Consider the following 17,501-nt stretch of genomic DNA (forward strand, 5'->3'; position numbering starts at 1 on the left):
GACATCACTTCTTCCTGTGGCCTTCACTAACAGCCTCTTAAAGTGGTCCTATTAAGATAGTTCCACAATACCCTTCTGTTAGCTTCTGAGTATCAGACCATTTCACTTCATTGTCCAATGAGAGCATTGACATTCGCTTGAAAACAGATCTCTTGAATCATGCCATTTCTCAAAGTATGCAACATCTTGAAAATTTCTTATCTGCTTCCTCATTGCATTTTCTCCTCTTTGCAGGAGAGGACATTGCATAAAACAGTCTGATTTGACTGACCAGAGAACTTGGCCTCATTCCTGCTCTATAATTTGGAATGAAGATCTTCCATATCATGTGTATGCAGGTGGCATTGTTGTGTTCTAACTTTTTGAGTTGCGCATTCTTCTTCCCCCTCGGTAACAAAATATGCCTTTATTGCAGGCCAGCAATGTCAGACTTACTCTCTTATTCTATTGTAGGCTGAAGCTGTTGCTATCACAAGATTTTCCTGAGGCATGTCCTTTGTTGTAAAAAGGGTGTAACGTGAAGTGTTTCTTCTGGATTTTTCGCCACATCTTTGTATCCATTTTGAATGCATGAGAATGGCTCTTCTCCCTTTATATTTAATGCATAATAGTTGAAGCTTTTTGAGTGGACTATCTGAGACAAAAAATTGTTTAAAATAAAAGCACTTTTATCATCTGCAGCTTATGATTTGGAATAATTTGTTGAGGTTTCCAATTAATTTTCTTAAGCAGGAAAATAGTTATCAATACCCAAGTCATAATTTCACCATCTGGCCTTTCAAACTCTCTGCCCAATTTGAACCTGGCAAAAAGTGATTTACCCTGAAGTGATTTAACTAGTTGTCCCAATATGTTGTGTTACGACTAGGTGAGGAAGGTGTCTAGGGGGGGTCCCTTTTAGCCTTCACTTGGTCATATTGTAACAGGGTTTTGTTTTTAAACAAAACAGAAGAGACCCGGTCAAACTAGTCATGAGTCAGTCATGTGACCACTTGCTGGCCAACTAGGGCAGTTTTAAATTGGAATACAGAATTCGAACTCAGAAAGCTGTTTGCTGCTGGAGTTTTGAGCTCCCTTTTGGTGAATCCTTGTTCACCGCTTTCCAATTATAAGGCAAAGAAATGAGCACAAACAGGCTTTCTTAGGTTTAAAGAAGAAAAGTGAACTTTATTAAAACTTAAATTTAAACTCTAATTCGGTTAACACCTACAGATACACGCCGCATCCACACAAGCATGCATATGTGATATGCACATGCAAATAGAGACAGAAAAGAGCAGAAGAAAAATAAAGTAGAGGTTTGAGGCAATCTCTGAAGAGGATTTTTTTGTTACTGTGCTTCGAGCTCGCTGTAGTCCTTGCTTGTAGGTAGATCCTGCTTTTCATTGGGGCCCAGTATTCTTCATAAACCTTGTTCACTGTAGGAGACTTTTCTCTCTCGGGGTTCATATGGCTTCAATGGATTCTGAAGCTGGTGAGAACGAGGTGAGAGCAGACAGGAGAGAGGTCTTTTCCAGTCCGGGAGCAAACAGCTTTCTGAGTTCAAATTCTGTTTTCCAATTTAAAACTGCCCTAGTTGGCCAGCAGGTGGTCACATGACTGACTGGTTTGATCAGGTCTCTTCTGTATATTGGGACAGGGACTGGTTCCTTTTTTCCAACATTGTCTGCTAGTATGTAAAAAAATGTCTTTCCAGCCAGGGGCTTAGCAACCCCTTGTAATAGGCCTTCTTTTCTTCCCAGCAACAATTTTAAAATTTAATGTCCATGTGGCAAAATATATGTGCCTCAGTCTTGGCAGGTGGGGGCCTACATGACAGTTGGTTTGGAGAATTAATCACAAAATTCTAAATTTGACTAAATTTCAGATCACTTGTTGCGTCTTGCCCAAGATTTCTTGCGATTACAGCATTTGATATTTAGCTGAGTCATCGCACCAGCTGCTGGTCATTTAGAAATGGTGGAAATGTAATCGTTTGGAGGGGCTCGTGTGTCTTTCTGATTTAAGGAAACATGCACACGAGACTTGGGCAACTAGGGGCTTAATGTAAAACAAAATAAAGGTTCCTTTGCAGCAACAATAATAAGTTGTTTTGAAAGTGCTAACGTTATCTGCAAATATTAATTATACCACTGAAATGCAGTGTTTTTTGCATTCAGTTGAGTTTTCTTTTCCAGTTGCTGGCTGTTCCAGGTACATTTGTGTAACTCCTCAAATTCACAGAATTGCTGCAATAATTATGCATTCCTTTGTTGTGAATGCATATTATTGTGGAAAACAATTGAAATCTGCTGAAAATTGAATTTTGACCCATGCTTTCCACGACCATTGCAGGCAATAACATTCAGAATGTATCACCATTTAAAATCTAATTTTCCTTTTTTCCTTTGTTCTAGCCATCGGAAAAGCCGGGATCGGCAACATCACACAAGTCAGCTGATTCAAGCAAGGTAGGAGTATGCCACAATGATTGCAAGGCAAGATTTATATTATTGCCACAGCTTGCTATAAAACGTTAATATTTTAAAAGCTCTAATCACCTTATTTTGTAAAACAAAACAAATATTTAAGAAGTCCTTTTCAGTAAGGGTGACTACGATGCAGTACACTTTACAAGCAATGGCTTCTTTGATTACAAATGCATTTCAGGTCCCAGCCTGTTGCATGCTGCCAGAAACTGGCCCGTTTATCCAGGTATAGCACCCAGTAGCTGCAGCCGTTCCTGCCCCCGCCCTGCTGCCCCCTGAACAACCCATTCACTAGTCCCTTTAAGGAGATCAATAGAAGTTGTTTTTTAAAAAAATTCTCATCTTTTGTTGTCTAGTCTGTTCCCTGATGAGATGCACTTGCATCTTTGCTAATGGCCTAGCCCACCAAAATTGGAAGCAACTTGCCCAGGACAGGCAAAGTGCACTTGAGGCACACTGCATCTGTCAAGGGCCAGAGCAGAAAGAGGACCTTGAAAATTGCCTCCATAAACTTTATTTCACACACGTTCTTTGCAATATATTTGGATTCAGCAATATTGCATTCTCCCCATATCTGGCAGATGCCAATTTTAAAATAGAGATTTCATCTAGTGATATAAATATTTGTACTCTAGCTTCAGTAACTTGCTATATCTTAACATCAAAATGTTTACATTCGTCCATAAGGGTAAACCCACTGTCAAAGTGGATGCTGCTAATAGCAAAATAACCGAGTCAGCTCAGGTAAACGCCAATCTATTTTATGTAATTAAACATTTGAAAGTTCAAAGCTGTACAAGCATCATATAGTAATTTAAAAAAATTATTATAAACAAAGTACAAGTGGTTTATTGAAACCAAGGCCATGAAATTTGCGAAGATGTGAAATCAGGCAATTACCCTGTGCCCATTGCTTCTGATGCAGGAAGCACAGCCTTTGCATGCCACGATTGCAGCATGCAGCAGATGGTAAGTGCACTGTTGAGTGGCTGCATGCCTCAGCAAGAGGCACAAGATTGTTAGTGGCTAGCTGTGCTTAAAGCAAATCTGCTTGACTCTAATGCTGATGGTACAACAGACTGGAGCAGAATAAAGACATTATGATTGCTGCCAGGATGCTGCATGATGAACTAAGTAAGATCCCTCCCTAACAGCATTGTGGGTGTACCTATACCACATGGACTGCAGCGGTTCAACAAGGTGGCTCACCACTACCTGTTCAAGGGCAATTAAGGATGGACAATAAATGCTGGACTAGCCAGTGATGCTCATATCCTGCGAACAAACATAAGAAGAAAAATACCAGCTGCATATTGAGGGAGTGGAAACATTGCATTTGAGGGTTATCTCTAAATGTACATGTGGCACCCATAAAGTGAAATGTGTGCAGTCAGTGGCACCTTGCACCATGGGGTACTCTGCTATCCTGTCAGAGCATGTGCTCACTCTGCCTGCTTCTCTCTGCAAAGAAAGAATGCAATATGTTCCCCTCTCTTTGCATACAGAACATCAGTCACTTCCCTTATATAGCAGTCAACGGTGAACTGAGAGATTTTGGAGATGTCCCCTGCTTCAGCCTAGAAGGATCCCGATATGAAGTAGTTCACGGCCACAGTCATCTTTACAGCCACTGGCAGTGCTGTCATAACACTGCTGTGAGGCTGCAGCTCTGCCTGCAACAGGTGGCAGATTTCAGTGAGCATCTCCTTCACGAAGCAGGGATATAGTACACATTATAATCCCATAGGTCCCACATGGCAGACTGGTTAAAAAAAAAACTCATGTGATCCAGGGGAATGTAGCAAGCTGGATAGAAAATTGCCTCAATGGCAGGAAACAACAGGTAATGGTTGTCAGGTGTTTTTGTGACTGGAAGGCTGCTTCCAGTGGGGTTCCACAGGGCTCAGTACTAGGTCTCCTGCTTTTTGTGGTATATATTAATGATTTGAACTTAAATGTAGGAGGCATAAACAAGAAATTTGCACACGACAGAAAAATTGGCCGCATGGTTTTGATAGCGAGGAGCACAGCTGTAGACTGCAGGAAGATATCAATGGACTGGTCAGATGGGCAGAAAAGTGGCAAATGGAATTTAAACTGGAGAAGTGTGAGGTGATGCATTTGGAGAGGTCAAACAAGGCCAAGGGGTACACATTAAGTGGGAGGATACTGAGAGGTGTAGAGGAAGTGAGGAGCTTTGGAATGCACATCCACAGATCCCTGAAGGTAGCTGGGCAGGTTGATAAGGTGGTTAAGAAGGCATATGGAATCCTCTCCTTTATTAGCCGAGATATTGAATATAAGAGCAGGGAGCTTATGCTGGAACTATACAAAACATTAGTTCAGCCACAACTTGAGTACTATGTGCAGTTCTCATCACCTCATTTCAGGAAGTATATAATTGCACTAGAGAGAGTGCAGAGGAGATTTACGAGGAGGTTGTCAGGACTGGAAAATTGTAACTGTGCGGAAAGGTAGGCTGGGGTTGTTCTCCTTGGAACAGAGGAAGCTGAGGGGAGATTTAATTGAGGTGCACAAGGTTGTGAGGGGCCTGGATAGACTTGGTAAAGGACCTTGGCAGACAAGTCAGTGACTAGGGGGCATAGATTTAAAGTGATTGGTAAAAGGATTAGAGGGGAGATGAGGAAAAAGTTATTCACCCAGAGGGTGGTAGGGGTCTGGAACTCACTGCCTGAAAGGTTAGTAGAGACAGAAACCCTCAACTCATTTAAAAGGTGTCTGGATATGCACCTGCAGTCCTGTAACCTCCAGGAAAACAGACCAAGTTCTGGAAAATGGGAATAGTAGAAAATGGAATTCGTGTGTGGTTCGTCTTTTGGTAGGCACAGACACAATGGGCCGTACATTTTTCTACATTTTCTAAACATTCTAAATATCTGAAGAGGAGGAATGTGCAGGGATGTGGGGAGAATGCGGGGAATGGCAGTACCTGAATTGCTGCTTAGGAGGGCTAGCTTGGTTGAATGGCCTTCTGTGCTATAACAGTTCTATTCTATGATTCTATAATAAGGAAAAATACTATGGATGTTGGAAATCTGAAATAAAAACAGAAAGTGCTGGAAATATTCAGCAGGTCTGGCAGCATCTGTGGAGAGAGAAACAGAGCTAAGGTTTCAGGTCTGTGATCTTTCATTAGAACTGATCATCACTCCTCCAATTGCCGGAGCCTGCCTGCCTGGCACATACAAAAAGTTTCTTGCTGGCCTTTGAGGGCACCTCAACATGGAGGCGCCCTCTCCTTCTCCTTACAGCCTCAACAGCCACCTCTATCAGTGACATTGCCAAGGCTGCAGAGCTGCCAGCCCTTTGATTGGGTTGGCAGCTTGGAGAGGCAGGCCACCATATTTAATTGGACGGCAGTCCCGGCAGCAGCCTCTTACTTGGCCTCCACGGTCCCACCATTCACCTGCACAGGCTTAGGACCTGCATTTGGTCCCATCAGTGGGACCCATGGCATGCCAGTAAAATCCCGGCCAATAAGTTAGCAATCTCAGTCATAGAGGTGTGGGAAGTGAAACAATTAGACTTTGGTGTAGGAATTGATGCTTTTCTCTGGTTGTTATTAGAATCTCTTTTTTTAGGGCAGATTACAGGGTGCTTGCACATCTTTTGCCATTTTTCTATATTTATGGTGGTGTTTACAACCAGTGAAAACACTAGATTCTGCCAGAAAAAGTAGTCATCTGCTTGCAGCCTAAACTTGTGAAAGTTTCTCTTGAAGGGGAGGTCTTTTATGTTGTCATCAGTCCCAAGTTCAAGTAGCTCAAGAGCAGGCCTGTAAAATGTTTTCCAATCAATCTGGATTCAGGAATTAGCTAAGATTATGGCTAGCTCTTTTGGTAGGGGAGGGGGCAACATGTTTTAAATACTCATCTTTAATTGTTGCTCACCAGCAATGTACGTCAGACTGCTTGTTCAAACTTCAAGTTAGTCTAATTGAGAAGTATAAAGTTCCTGGTGTTCATCCAATTTTTATAGAGGTGTTCGATAAAATTATATTTTCTCAAAATAATGTTAGAAACAATTGCTTCTAAATTAAATTAATCCAGTGCATAAGTGTTACAGTCGATGATTATTCATTAATTCCATTCACTGTGCTGAATTGGCATGAATAGGTGGCTGAATGTAATAAAAAGGGGTCATGAAGATAGAATTGCTTCTCAGTGTTTGCATCAGCATAACAGTAATTTATCAGAAGCTGCCTCTTACTAGCCACACCTTCAACAGCATGGCAGATGGCAGAGGGACCTTCTGAGTGGCCTGTATCTCAGTTGAATTGGTGGGAGGTGGTGGCATAGTGGTAATGCCACTAGACTAGTAATCCAGAGGCCCAGGCTAAAACACTGGCGACATGGGTTTGAATCCCACCACGGCAGATGGTGAAATTTGAATTCAATTAATAAAAATCTGGAATTAAAAAGAAAGCTAGTCTAATGGTGACCATGAAACCATTGTAGATTGTTGTAAAAACCCATCTGGTTCACTAATGTCCTTTAGGGAAGGAAATCTGCCATCCTTACCTGGTCTGGCCTACATGTGACTCCAGACCTACAGCAATGTGGTTAACTCTTAAATGCTCTTTGAAATGGCCTAGCAAGCCACTCAGTTTCTCAAGGGCAATTAGGGATGGGCAATAAATGCTGGCCTTGCCAGCAACACCCAGACCCCTTGAATGAAAAAAAAATTGAAGAGGCAACTGCCTATCATGTCTGATTACCTTGGCCAGTTCCTCTTCGCTCATTGGAACATTAATGATCAGTCCTCTTAGGATGGCAAAGTCGTACGACATACAGCAGAAAACAACAATTCAGGAAGTTGCCCTAGATCTGTTGTAAGATTTGTTTCGAGAGCCATAGATTATCCAAAAAGGGGGTCAAAGTCATAGGTGGCTTTAAAGTAGTTTATTAACAAGCAGCGGTTTAAATATTATGATTGTTATGACCAGGTGAGAAGGGGTCTAGGGGTTCCCTCTCAGCTTTTGCCTGGTTTAACCATAACAGGGTTTAATTTTAGAAATGTTGTGTTTGTAGCTCCCCCTCAGTGAGTCCTTGCTCACTGCTCCAAGTGTAAGGCAAAGAAATCAAATTTAGATTTAAACAAGAAAGGTAGAAGTTTATTAATCTTAAACTCTAATCCGGTTAACGACTAAAATATGCGACACAACCACGCTAGTATGCATACATGATAAACACACACGCAGATAGAGACAGAAAACATAGAAGGAATAAAGGGGAAACGTTTGAGGCAATATCTGGTAGTTACAGTCCTTTAAGTTCAATGTGGAGTTTTTGGTTGCCGGTATGTCTTGCAATTCATTGGGGCCCAGAGTTCAGCCAAAGTTCAGCTGATTTGATGGAAAGAAATCTTTTGTCCGTTCTTGTCTTTTCAGGACATTTGTTGACATCTGCTTTTAATGCTTTTGAAATCCTTTCTTCAGGCCAAGCCTATGTCTGGTCCCTCAGCTAAACCAAGTGGAGCTACTGGAGGAAAACAGCAGCAATCACAAACCAAAATGGGCCAGAAAGTGACCAAGACTGCTCAAATGGTAATTTACATCAGAATTTCAATCTTATTTAAGATCTAAGGAGTCTAAAAGATGATTACATCTGCTTTGCTTCGCAAACGTTCATTAACCTTGGAAAACTAGTTCATGTACACAAATTATTCAGTTGAACATATTGGCAGTGATTTTCGTATTCCAATTGAATGTGATATCATGACCAAAATAGTGCAGGAAATGGAAGCACTGACTTCACACTACGCATCTACCTTTTCCAATTTTCAGGTGACCTCAATCTATGTGGCCAGAGCTGCTGCCAGGAATAGCTTGGAGCATCTATCTAATTAATATCTATCTATTAATATCTAATAATTGGGGTCAAATACTGTTTCCATTCCTATCTACATTGCCACTGCTGCTGCTAGTTCTTGCTCCCACCCACAAACCATGGCTGGTTTGTCGAAAAGTTGCCATTTCCAGTGATATTTAAAGGCATCCTCAGCTGCTCTGATGTAAAACTGTAGAAAGATTTGGGAAACACTTTGCTTACGTGTCATTTTGGTTTTTGCTACTTAGATGATTTCACAGTATTAATAGTTACTTCAGAACATTCTGAACTCTTTTGGCATTGCACTTATTTCTTTATGGTGGTCTGTAAATTCCACTCTGGCAAGAGGAGCGACAAAGCTGCAGCTGGTGGAAAGCACACTACAGGAGTCTTTGTCTTCCCAGCAAAGTTTGTAGGCCCAGGATAACATACTTGCAGTTCTCTGAGGAGCATAACAAGGCTTTGTTTTTCTTTGGAGGTTGTGGTGAGTTGTGCCACCACATACAGTAAGACCTGTGGCAACCTGCTGCAGCCAGCACTGCACTGCCTGTTGCAGTTAAGATCATCACTATAGTCCTCAACTATTTTGCCTCCATCATCTTCCAGGCTGCCATAGGGGGCATTAGTTGTCAGCAGTCCATGCTTGCGTTAAGCAGATGATTAATGCCTTGATTGCACTTTCCCATTGGATAACCAGAAGCACAGGGCCCTGGGGTTAGTACAGATTACAGGATTCCCTGCAAATCCAAGTCATCGTTGACTGCACCTATGTCGCCCTGTAAGCTCTTTCGTATGACCCTACTGCCTTCCTGAATTGCAACATCTTATACTCTATTAATATGTAACTGGTGTGTTATCGCAAGTGGTGTATCATGCAGCCCTGTGCTACTTTCCTGGCAGTTGCCAGAACATTTTTTTTAATTGTGGCAATTCACCATCCCCCCAATTCTTTGCCACTGCACAACAAGTGAGAGACTGGCTGCTTGACTTATCAATCTTGTCAGGAACATGAGTCCAACAGAAAAATGCTCCATAGTCAGATATGTGACTCAACTGGAGCCATCATCAAGCAGACCATTGGAATCCTTAAACAATCATTCTATGTCTGGCATCCTGCAATACAGCCCACAAAGAGTAGCCTGTATGATGGCGGTTTGTCAAATACTGCATAACTTTGCTCTTCACTGGGGTACAACACACAGAGCCATAATTGAATGAGGTCCTTCAACATGAGAGGGAGAGGACATGATGACATAAAGGATGGCAAGTGAGTAGGAGAATGCTCTCCAGCCAAAGTTCCTCAGCAGCAGCTCACTGAAGACTGCTTCAGGCGAACAACCTTGGATTGTCTTAACAGTTGTGGCCAACATCTCTCGCAGTTCTTGCACCATCAGATAAATTGCATTTGTCCAAAGACCAACATTGATAATCATGTCAATAAATATTGCAGGCTCACTGCAGGAACGTACTCTGCACACACAGATTTCTAAAGGGATTAACACCAGGTTTCAAGGAATACCAACACTAATTATAACTGATATGAGCTGCTAGCTCCTGTTTTAAATGCTCTTTTACCTAGAGTCATAGGGTTATACAGCACAGAAACAGGCCATTCGGCCCATCTTGTCTGTGCCAGCCTACTGTAGATCATTCATGGCTCAGTGGTAGCACTACCCCCTTTAAATCAGAAAGCTGTGGATTTGGGTCCCATACCAGAGACATAAGCACATAGTCCAGACTGACAGTTGTGTGCAGTACTGGGGGAGTGCTGCACTGTCGGAGGTGTTGGCTTTTAGATGAAACACTAAACTGAGGCAGCGTCTCTCCTTTCAGGTGGACGTAAAAGATCCCATGGCAATTTTAGAAGAGCTGCATAGTTCTGCTGGTGTCCTGGACAATATTTATCCATCAACTGCCATCACTTAAACAGATTGAATGCGAAATTCAGTTCCATATACCTGGTTTTTCATAACTATAGGTGCTGTTTTGCCTCCAAATGGTATCCTTGTTCACCTCAAAATTCTGGTGCTAACCATGCCGACGCTATTTTGGCAAGGGCATCATCATACACCCAGGGAGTGTCAGCCAGAAGTTTGCAGAGTGGATAGATTGCAACATCAATCAGTGTGTAACGCTGATTTGATGCCAGCGCTGCCATTTTGGAGCTCAACATTCCAGCTAATGCTGTCTCTTAAACTTGCACAGCTGAACAAGGATTCAGCTGCAGGAAGGACTGCCCCACCATTGATATTTAAAGAGATCATCAACTACTTTCAGGTTAGTTGCTAATTGATTTCTACTGGTCATTGCTGCAATTATAGAAGTGTTTGGTGGTTTCCAGAGTTTTTAAAGTTGCTAAACTCTACAGGAAGTGTTGTGGCAGTGGCTGAAATATTTTGGCCTGACTTCAAGGATTCTGCACAAACCTTGACTCCCAGACATGGGTGCAGTAGTTTGATCTCCCTTGGACGACAGCACAACAAGAAGAATGAGCAGGGGTGGCACAGAGCAGGAGAAGCTTCTAGAAGAGGGAGGAGAAAGAGGGGGTGTAGGGCTCCCTGCAGGAGACCAAGTCTACCCAGGGGGTTCAGGGAGTAATTTTCTTATCTGAACCTCTGCGAGGAGCAGTTTTTCAGATGTCTCCACTTCAATAAGGTTGAGCAGGTTGGGCCTCTGGTCATTGGAGTTTAGAAGATTAAGAGGTGATCTTATTGAAACACAGAAGATTTTGAGAGACTTGTCAGGATAGATGCTTTGAGAATATTTCCCCTTGTGTGGGTATCTAGAACTTGGGGGCATCATTTCAGAATTAGGGGTCTCCCACTTAAGATGAGGAGTTTCATCACTCAGAGGAATTCCCTACCCTAGCGAGCTGTGGAGACTGAGTCGTTGAATATATTCAAGGCCATGATAGACAGATTTTTTGAACTATAGATGAGTCCATGGTTATGGGGAACAGGCAGGAAAGTGAAGTTAAAGTTAAGATCAGATCAGCCATGATCTTATTGAATGCTGAAGCAGGCTCGCGCAGTCATATGACCTACTCATGCTTCTGTTCCTTATGTTCTTGTTTTTTTATGTTCTGAGAATGTCCTCGCTGCCACCCACTGTAGCCATATCTGCAGCCCCAGGGCAGACCAAGGACAGCATTGCCATTGGCTGTGAAGGTTACTGTGAATTTTATGCGTCTGGCTCCTTCCAGGCTGGAGCAAGCAATAGTTGCAACATCTCCCAGGTTGTTATCCACTGTTGTTACTGATGCTCTTTATTCAAAGAGAGCTGAATGCATATCATTCTCTCTTGCCAGAGAGAAACAGGTCAACCGAGCATATGATTTCACGATGATCACAGGCTTTCTCATGGTGCAGGGTACTATTGACCACATGTACGTCTTTGTAGGCGCTGCATGTCAACTCTTGAGATGTACCGCAACCGAGAGGGATTCCATTCCCTCACCATCCAGATGGTGTGCGATCATAGGCAGTGTATCATGCAAGTCAATGCCTGGTATCCTGGCAGCAGTTATGATGCCTTCATTCTGCAGTAGTCCACTGTGCCATCTGCATTTATGCCACCATGACAAACCAGACAATGGCTATTGGATGACTAGTGATATCCTTTGATGGCATGTTTCCAGTGTGCAACCCACGCACACGTAGAGAGCATGCATAAAATGAAAGCCATGATGCCACACAAGATATGATAGACAGACCATTGGGGTCCTTAAACAACACTTATGCTAGCTAGAGCATTCAGGCAGAGACCTGCGGCACTCGGGAGAGTGCATGCCAAGATTCATGGTGGTCTGCTGTATGCTGCACAACATTGTCATTCTGAGGGCACAGCCCTTGCCACCAGCTAACTGACAGCCAGCTGAGGAGGAAGAAGAGGTGGAAAAGGGAGGAAGAAGAGGAGGAAAGGAGGAGGAAACAAACACAGTCTCTTTCTGGCCATGTTGTCCCTGATCGACTCATCCAACTCCGATATCAATACATGCAACCTTTATTTCCCATTCCAACAACAGTCCCATATCTTACCTTCCCTTTTTTACTGACCATCACAGCATCCTCTTGGCCACAATGTAAAAATAATAAAAATTACAAAACAAACATTCCAAACCAAATGTATAAATCAAGCCATTCCATACTGCATACAACTAAAGCACCCTTGTACATCCCCTTAATGGCTGTCTTCCTTGTGCCTTTATCTCCCCCAATGCTCCTACTCCGTGCTACGCCGGTGGCTGCAGCATGGCTGGTGGAAGGCAACTGACCTTTCAATGGGGGAGACTGCTGATGTCCTTGCAGGACAACCAGGAGGCCAGGCATTTGTCTGCACCTTCTCAGCATGATAAGCAATAGCTAGGGTACTGGTGGAGTGGGAGTGGTGGGAGGGTGAATGCTGTCATCCTGAGAGAGGACAGTAGGTTCCTGCTCCGTGGAACCACTATCACTTCCTCAGGGCTGCCTCAGCATACCTAGCAGTGTGTTAGAGGACAGATTGTTGGACTTCCATGACACCGTGCAAGTCCCTTTGAATATTGGTATCCACAACGATGATGACAGCAGTCTAAGCTTCTGTGGCAACAAGCTGAGCTTGCATGACTTGAGTCTGAGCTTCCACTCTGGCACCCAAAGATTGGGTGGCTTCTGCTTGTGCTGCAAAAGAAGATGAGATATTGGCCATCAGACACTGCATCATGTTTGGGTCCACAAGAGTGCTAATGAAATTGGCCACCACTTCCATGCTGGAAAGGGTAGGTTCCAAGCTCTGCACGAAGCTCTGTACCAAGTTGTAGCTGGTCTCCTCTATGCTCCTTGACAATCACAGCAGGCATTCTGGCACCCTGCCACCGCACCAAGCATTTCATCATGCTCACTCAACCTTCTTCTGTAGGCTGCCCTATTGAAGGGCTCATCTAAGTCCTCTGCAGCAGAACTTGAGTGCAGCCTCGCCCTCTGACAAGCCAGCACCTGTGCAAATCTTTTCCCCTGCCCTGGCTAGTGTCACACCATATGCCGAACCAGCCTCTAAGCAAACCTCTAAGGTATACGTAGTGTCAGTATCTGAGCTGACTGCGAGTGTGAGAGTGAGTGATGCTATCTCTTCATTGCTGTCTTCGGCTCTTCCACTTCTTTCTCTTTCATCACTGTCTGGCCAGGTTGAATTTCTTGGCTGTCTGGAAGGAGAAAGGCACAAGGGTAATGTTGTGGTGAGGGGAGTTGGGGGAGGGGGCTGTTGGAGGGGGAAAGCAAGTGCTACATGCTTACACCATCAGCAGCTTGTAAATCAGAAGAGATTGTGGTATAAGGAGGAAGTGGGATGCGAGGAGGAGGATTAGGTAAGAGCATACCATCACCTTCAATGGTTTCACCCCCGCCTCTGGTCACGGCCTTAGTCATAGCTGCTGCAATGATGTTGAGCACTATCTCCTCCATTGGGGTAAGGACATCCAGCAACAGCTGTCCCGCGCTGGTTAGGTGCTGCTGCCTGCGATTATGCGCCACCTTGTCTTGCAAGTTTTTTGGGTTGAGCTTAAGACTGAACCAGTTAAGAGCTGTAAGTGAAGGTCACTGCAGTAAGTGATGTCGCGTCACATATGACCAGAGAGTTGTGGGTGTAGCCCGACAGAGTGAGATGTTTAGATGTGACACGTGCAGTAACTGTATATAAATATGTTCTATTTAAAGTATAATAAAAACCCATGTTTTCTTTGGATATTACTTGTAGTCATGTACGTTGTACAATAGTTCATACACCAAAGGAACAAGTAATATTACAGCAAGAGAGAGGGAAGTGTGTCAGTGAATGTGATGCAATGTGTTTGGATGATGTGGCTTTCATGGTTGAATAGCTGATACAGTGTGTTTCTGCTGTGAGATGTGGTTATGAGTCTTGTAGCAGTATGAAGTGTGTGAGAGTGAGGTGTTGTTATGAAGGTGAAGTATGATTTGATAGAGATAGTTGGTATATGAATGATGGGGGTGTGGTGAATTGAGAAATGTCTGAGGCTAATGGTGCAGTTGGGATATGGCATTTGAAAATACATTCACTGACCTTGACCACTTGCGTGAGGTAATTGAACTTCTTGCGGCACTGCAACCTGGCAACAACCTCCACGGCTCCCACTGCCTTTGAAAAGTGTCTGGATGGCCTCCTGTCCCCTGCAGATAGAAGACATTTTTCCTCCTCTCCAACTCCTGCACAAAGGCCTTCACGGTAGCATCCAAAAATCTTGGAGTCCACTCTCTGACATGTTGTGCCATTTTTATATATCTCCCACGCCAAAATCGTTTTTACGATGACTTCCAGCACCTGCTGCAGCCAAACTACACCTCCCACTGAAGAGGTGCAGGCTGGCTTTGTGAACTGCGGCCTAGCTTGAACTTGTGCTTGCCCCTCACGATTTTGGGCACCCTGTTCAGGTATGCAGACACTCATTTAAATTAGCAGGCAACACAGAGTTCTCATGCTGCCTGCATCAGAAGCAACTGGAGCAGGTTAATTGCACATCATGATGCCCGCACTGGTTTTCGGTGATTTTTCAATTTCATGGCCATTATCTGGTAATTTATCTCATTGCTGTTTGTGGGATTTTGCTGTGTGCAAATTAGTGGTGCATTTGCCTACATTACAACAGTGACTACACTTTAAAAGTACTTTGTTGGCTGTGGAACTCATTTTGGGATATCCTAAATGATGCTATATAAATAAAAGTTCTTTCATTATGAGATGCTTCTGCAGTGATCGGACTGGTTTGAAAATGGCCTGAGCAAGTTAGGGCGGCGCAGTGGTTAGCACCGCAGCCTCACAGTTCCAGCGACCCGGGTTCAATTCTGGGTCTTGCCTGTGTGGAGTTTGCAAGTTCTCCCTGTGTCTGCGTGGGTTTCTTCCGGGTGCTCCGGTTTCCTCCCACAAGCCAAAGACTTGCAGGTTGATAGGTAAATTGGCCTTTATAAATTGCCCCTAGTATAGGTAGGTGGTAGGGAAATATAGGGACAGGTGGGGATGTGGTAGGAATATGGAATTAGTGTAGGATTAGTATAAATGGGGTGGTTGATGGTCGGCATAGACTCGGTGGGCCGAAGGGCCTGTTTCAGTGCTGTATCTCTAAATTAAAAAAAATAAGTCCATTTCACACTCAGTGGGCTTGATTTAATGTTCCTGCCGCTGGGTACGGCAGAGGGTGAAGAGAATAGCGGCCTGTGCTGCCATGCTGCCGCCATTTAGCACATGGAGGCTCACCCCCAATCACATGGTGGGGGTGAGCTCTGCAGCACCGGAAACGGCGTTAGCCGCCTTGGCACAGGCAGTACTGCCATTTTTAAAAGGCAGCCAGACCTGCCTTCCCCCCACAACACTAAAGTCCTGAGTTCCTCCCTTCCCCACCTCAGTGGCGCCAGCATTCCCTGGATGGGAAAGTGAAGGTGCATGAGTGCCGGCCACCGCAGGCAAGATTATGGATAGCCAGGAAGATTGCGGGGAATTGCATTTGAATGTACTCATGTTCTTCATTTAAATATTTAAAGTTGGGTCCCATCGTGAGTAGCAGGGGTGCTACCACGGAGCCTCACCGCTGCCAAGAAGATTGGGCACAGCACTCCCAGTGTTGGGCACTGTGGTGGGCCACTGCCGGTATGATCTTCCGTTCACCCCGCCCCCCGCAATCCTGCCATGGAGCCCGATGTTGGGAGCTCTACAAAATTCAGCCCAGTGTCTAGCCCAGCTGCCTTTCTGACTCTAGGGTGGGAATTAGCTGAGGAGGTTATTAGAATCCAAAGGTGTTGTCATTATGAAAGTTTGTATTAGTATTCCATTCAACCAGACTGGAGCTCAGAGGAGAGAAAACTGTGGGACGTTTATAATCTGATTGATCGAATGGAAAGAGAGTTCACCCAGCCCACTCAAAGTGGAGAAGATGGTTCTGCTCTGAGCCTGTGTAGTCCCATTATCAGCATCTCTGAGAGATGCTCTTACTGATACCACAGTCCCATGCAGGGAGTGCTCAGCTACAGTGTCACTGAGGTGATCAACACAGCCACGGTTGACTGCAGAGTGACGATTCCATGTGCAAGGACCCTACACAAGTTGATAGTGGCAGATGCGCGTAAAGGCAATGCATAACCCATTTGTCTTGCTGAGTATATGATTGTACGAATGAGAGAATTATGTAGGAAAAGAAAGATTCTTCTTTCCTTGTGGTAAAGTGCCTGGCACCTTCATTCAGCTGAAATCTACAGCTCACGAATGTGAGGGGTAATGGTATGCACTCATGAGGCATGATTCCCGGATATGGAACTTTGGTACTTTAAACTGAGAGTGTTCAGTGGCATGGAGCAAGTGAGATGAATGAATTAGTCCATCTATCATGCGTTATTTATCCCAATGAAGTGCATTTCTTGCTCTTTTACCACCCAAGAATACTTACACTGCAACTGACAGAAGACAGGGGAGTGGGACTATTTGGATAGCTCGTTCAAAGAGCCAGCACAATGGATCAAATGGCCTCCTTTCTGTTGTATAATTTTATGCTCTCAGGATATGTTTCAGCAGGGTATCATAAATTTTGAAAAAAAAAATCTCCATTTTCTAAAGGATACAAAGGAAAAGCTTGTCAAAACACTTCCATCAATGCCAGGCACTTCAGCTCACAAAACCACTGACCCAAAGTTTCAGGTACTAATGAATTTTAAATCTTTCAATAAGATTTCTGTGTAATGCATGTCATTAATATAATTTGCTCAAGCAAATATAAGCATTTAAAAAAAACACTTAAATTTTCTTCAAAACTAGCATTTCAACAATGTAAATAGAATTAAATTACATCAATTTCAGAATTTTCTGCTTGCAACTTTATTCCTTGAAGTTTGTATTGTTTGTAGCTAGTCTCTGCAGTGTTTTGTGTAACAGAAAGGAAATACCAATGAACCACTATTTAGCTTTTTAATTGGTTCTTCCTGCAAAATTATAACTTGTTTTGAAAAAAACTCAGTTGCATTTTGAGGTGTCAAATTTGCAGCCGACAGGTATTCATTGAAATGAAAATGTTACTGGAGTATCTGTTTGGAAACTGATTAGTAAATCAGAAACAGTAATGATTCACCACTGAACCATTTGATCAGTCAGCAACAGTATTTTATTTTTCACCAGAAGGGAATATGTAGTGCCTTTGAGAATTCTGTGT

The 17,501-nt window shown here is 43.6% G+C and overlaps 1 protein-coding gene across 8 annotated transcripts in view; it reads left to right on the top strand.

Moving 5' to 3' along the window:
• The window catches only part of cast (calpastatin), a 236,224-nt gene that overhangs the window by 93,807 nt on the left and 124,916 nt on the right, over positions 1-17,501 (top strand). For 7 of the 8 annotated variants that reach the window (XM_068029740.1, XM_068029732.1, XM_068029734.1 and 4 more), the window contains 3 exons: positions 2,397-2,450; positions 7,927-8,034; positions 16,913-16,993. In XM_068029740.1, the coding sequence (XP_067885841.1) occupies positions 2,397-2,450; positions 7,927-8,034; positions 16,913-16,993 (243 nt within the window). The remainder of the gene's footprint in view (positions 1-2,396; positions 2,451-7,926; positions 8,035-16,912; positions 16,994-17,501) is intronic. The other variant, XM_068029737.1, reaches the window with a different exon arrangement.

The sequence above is a fragment of the Heterodontus francisci genome, chromosome 4, assembly GCF_036365525.1.
Source record: "Heterodontus francisci isolate sHetFra1 chromosome 4, sHetFra1.hap1, whole genome shotgun sequence".
NCBI lineage: Eukaryota > Metazoa > Chordata > Chondrichthyes > Heterodontiformes > Heterodontidae > Heterodontus > Heterodontus francisci.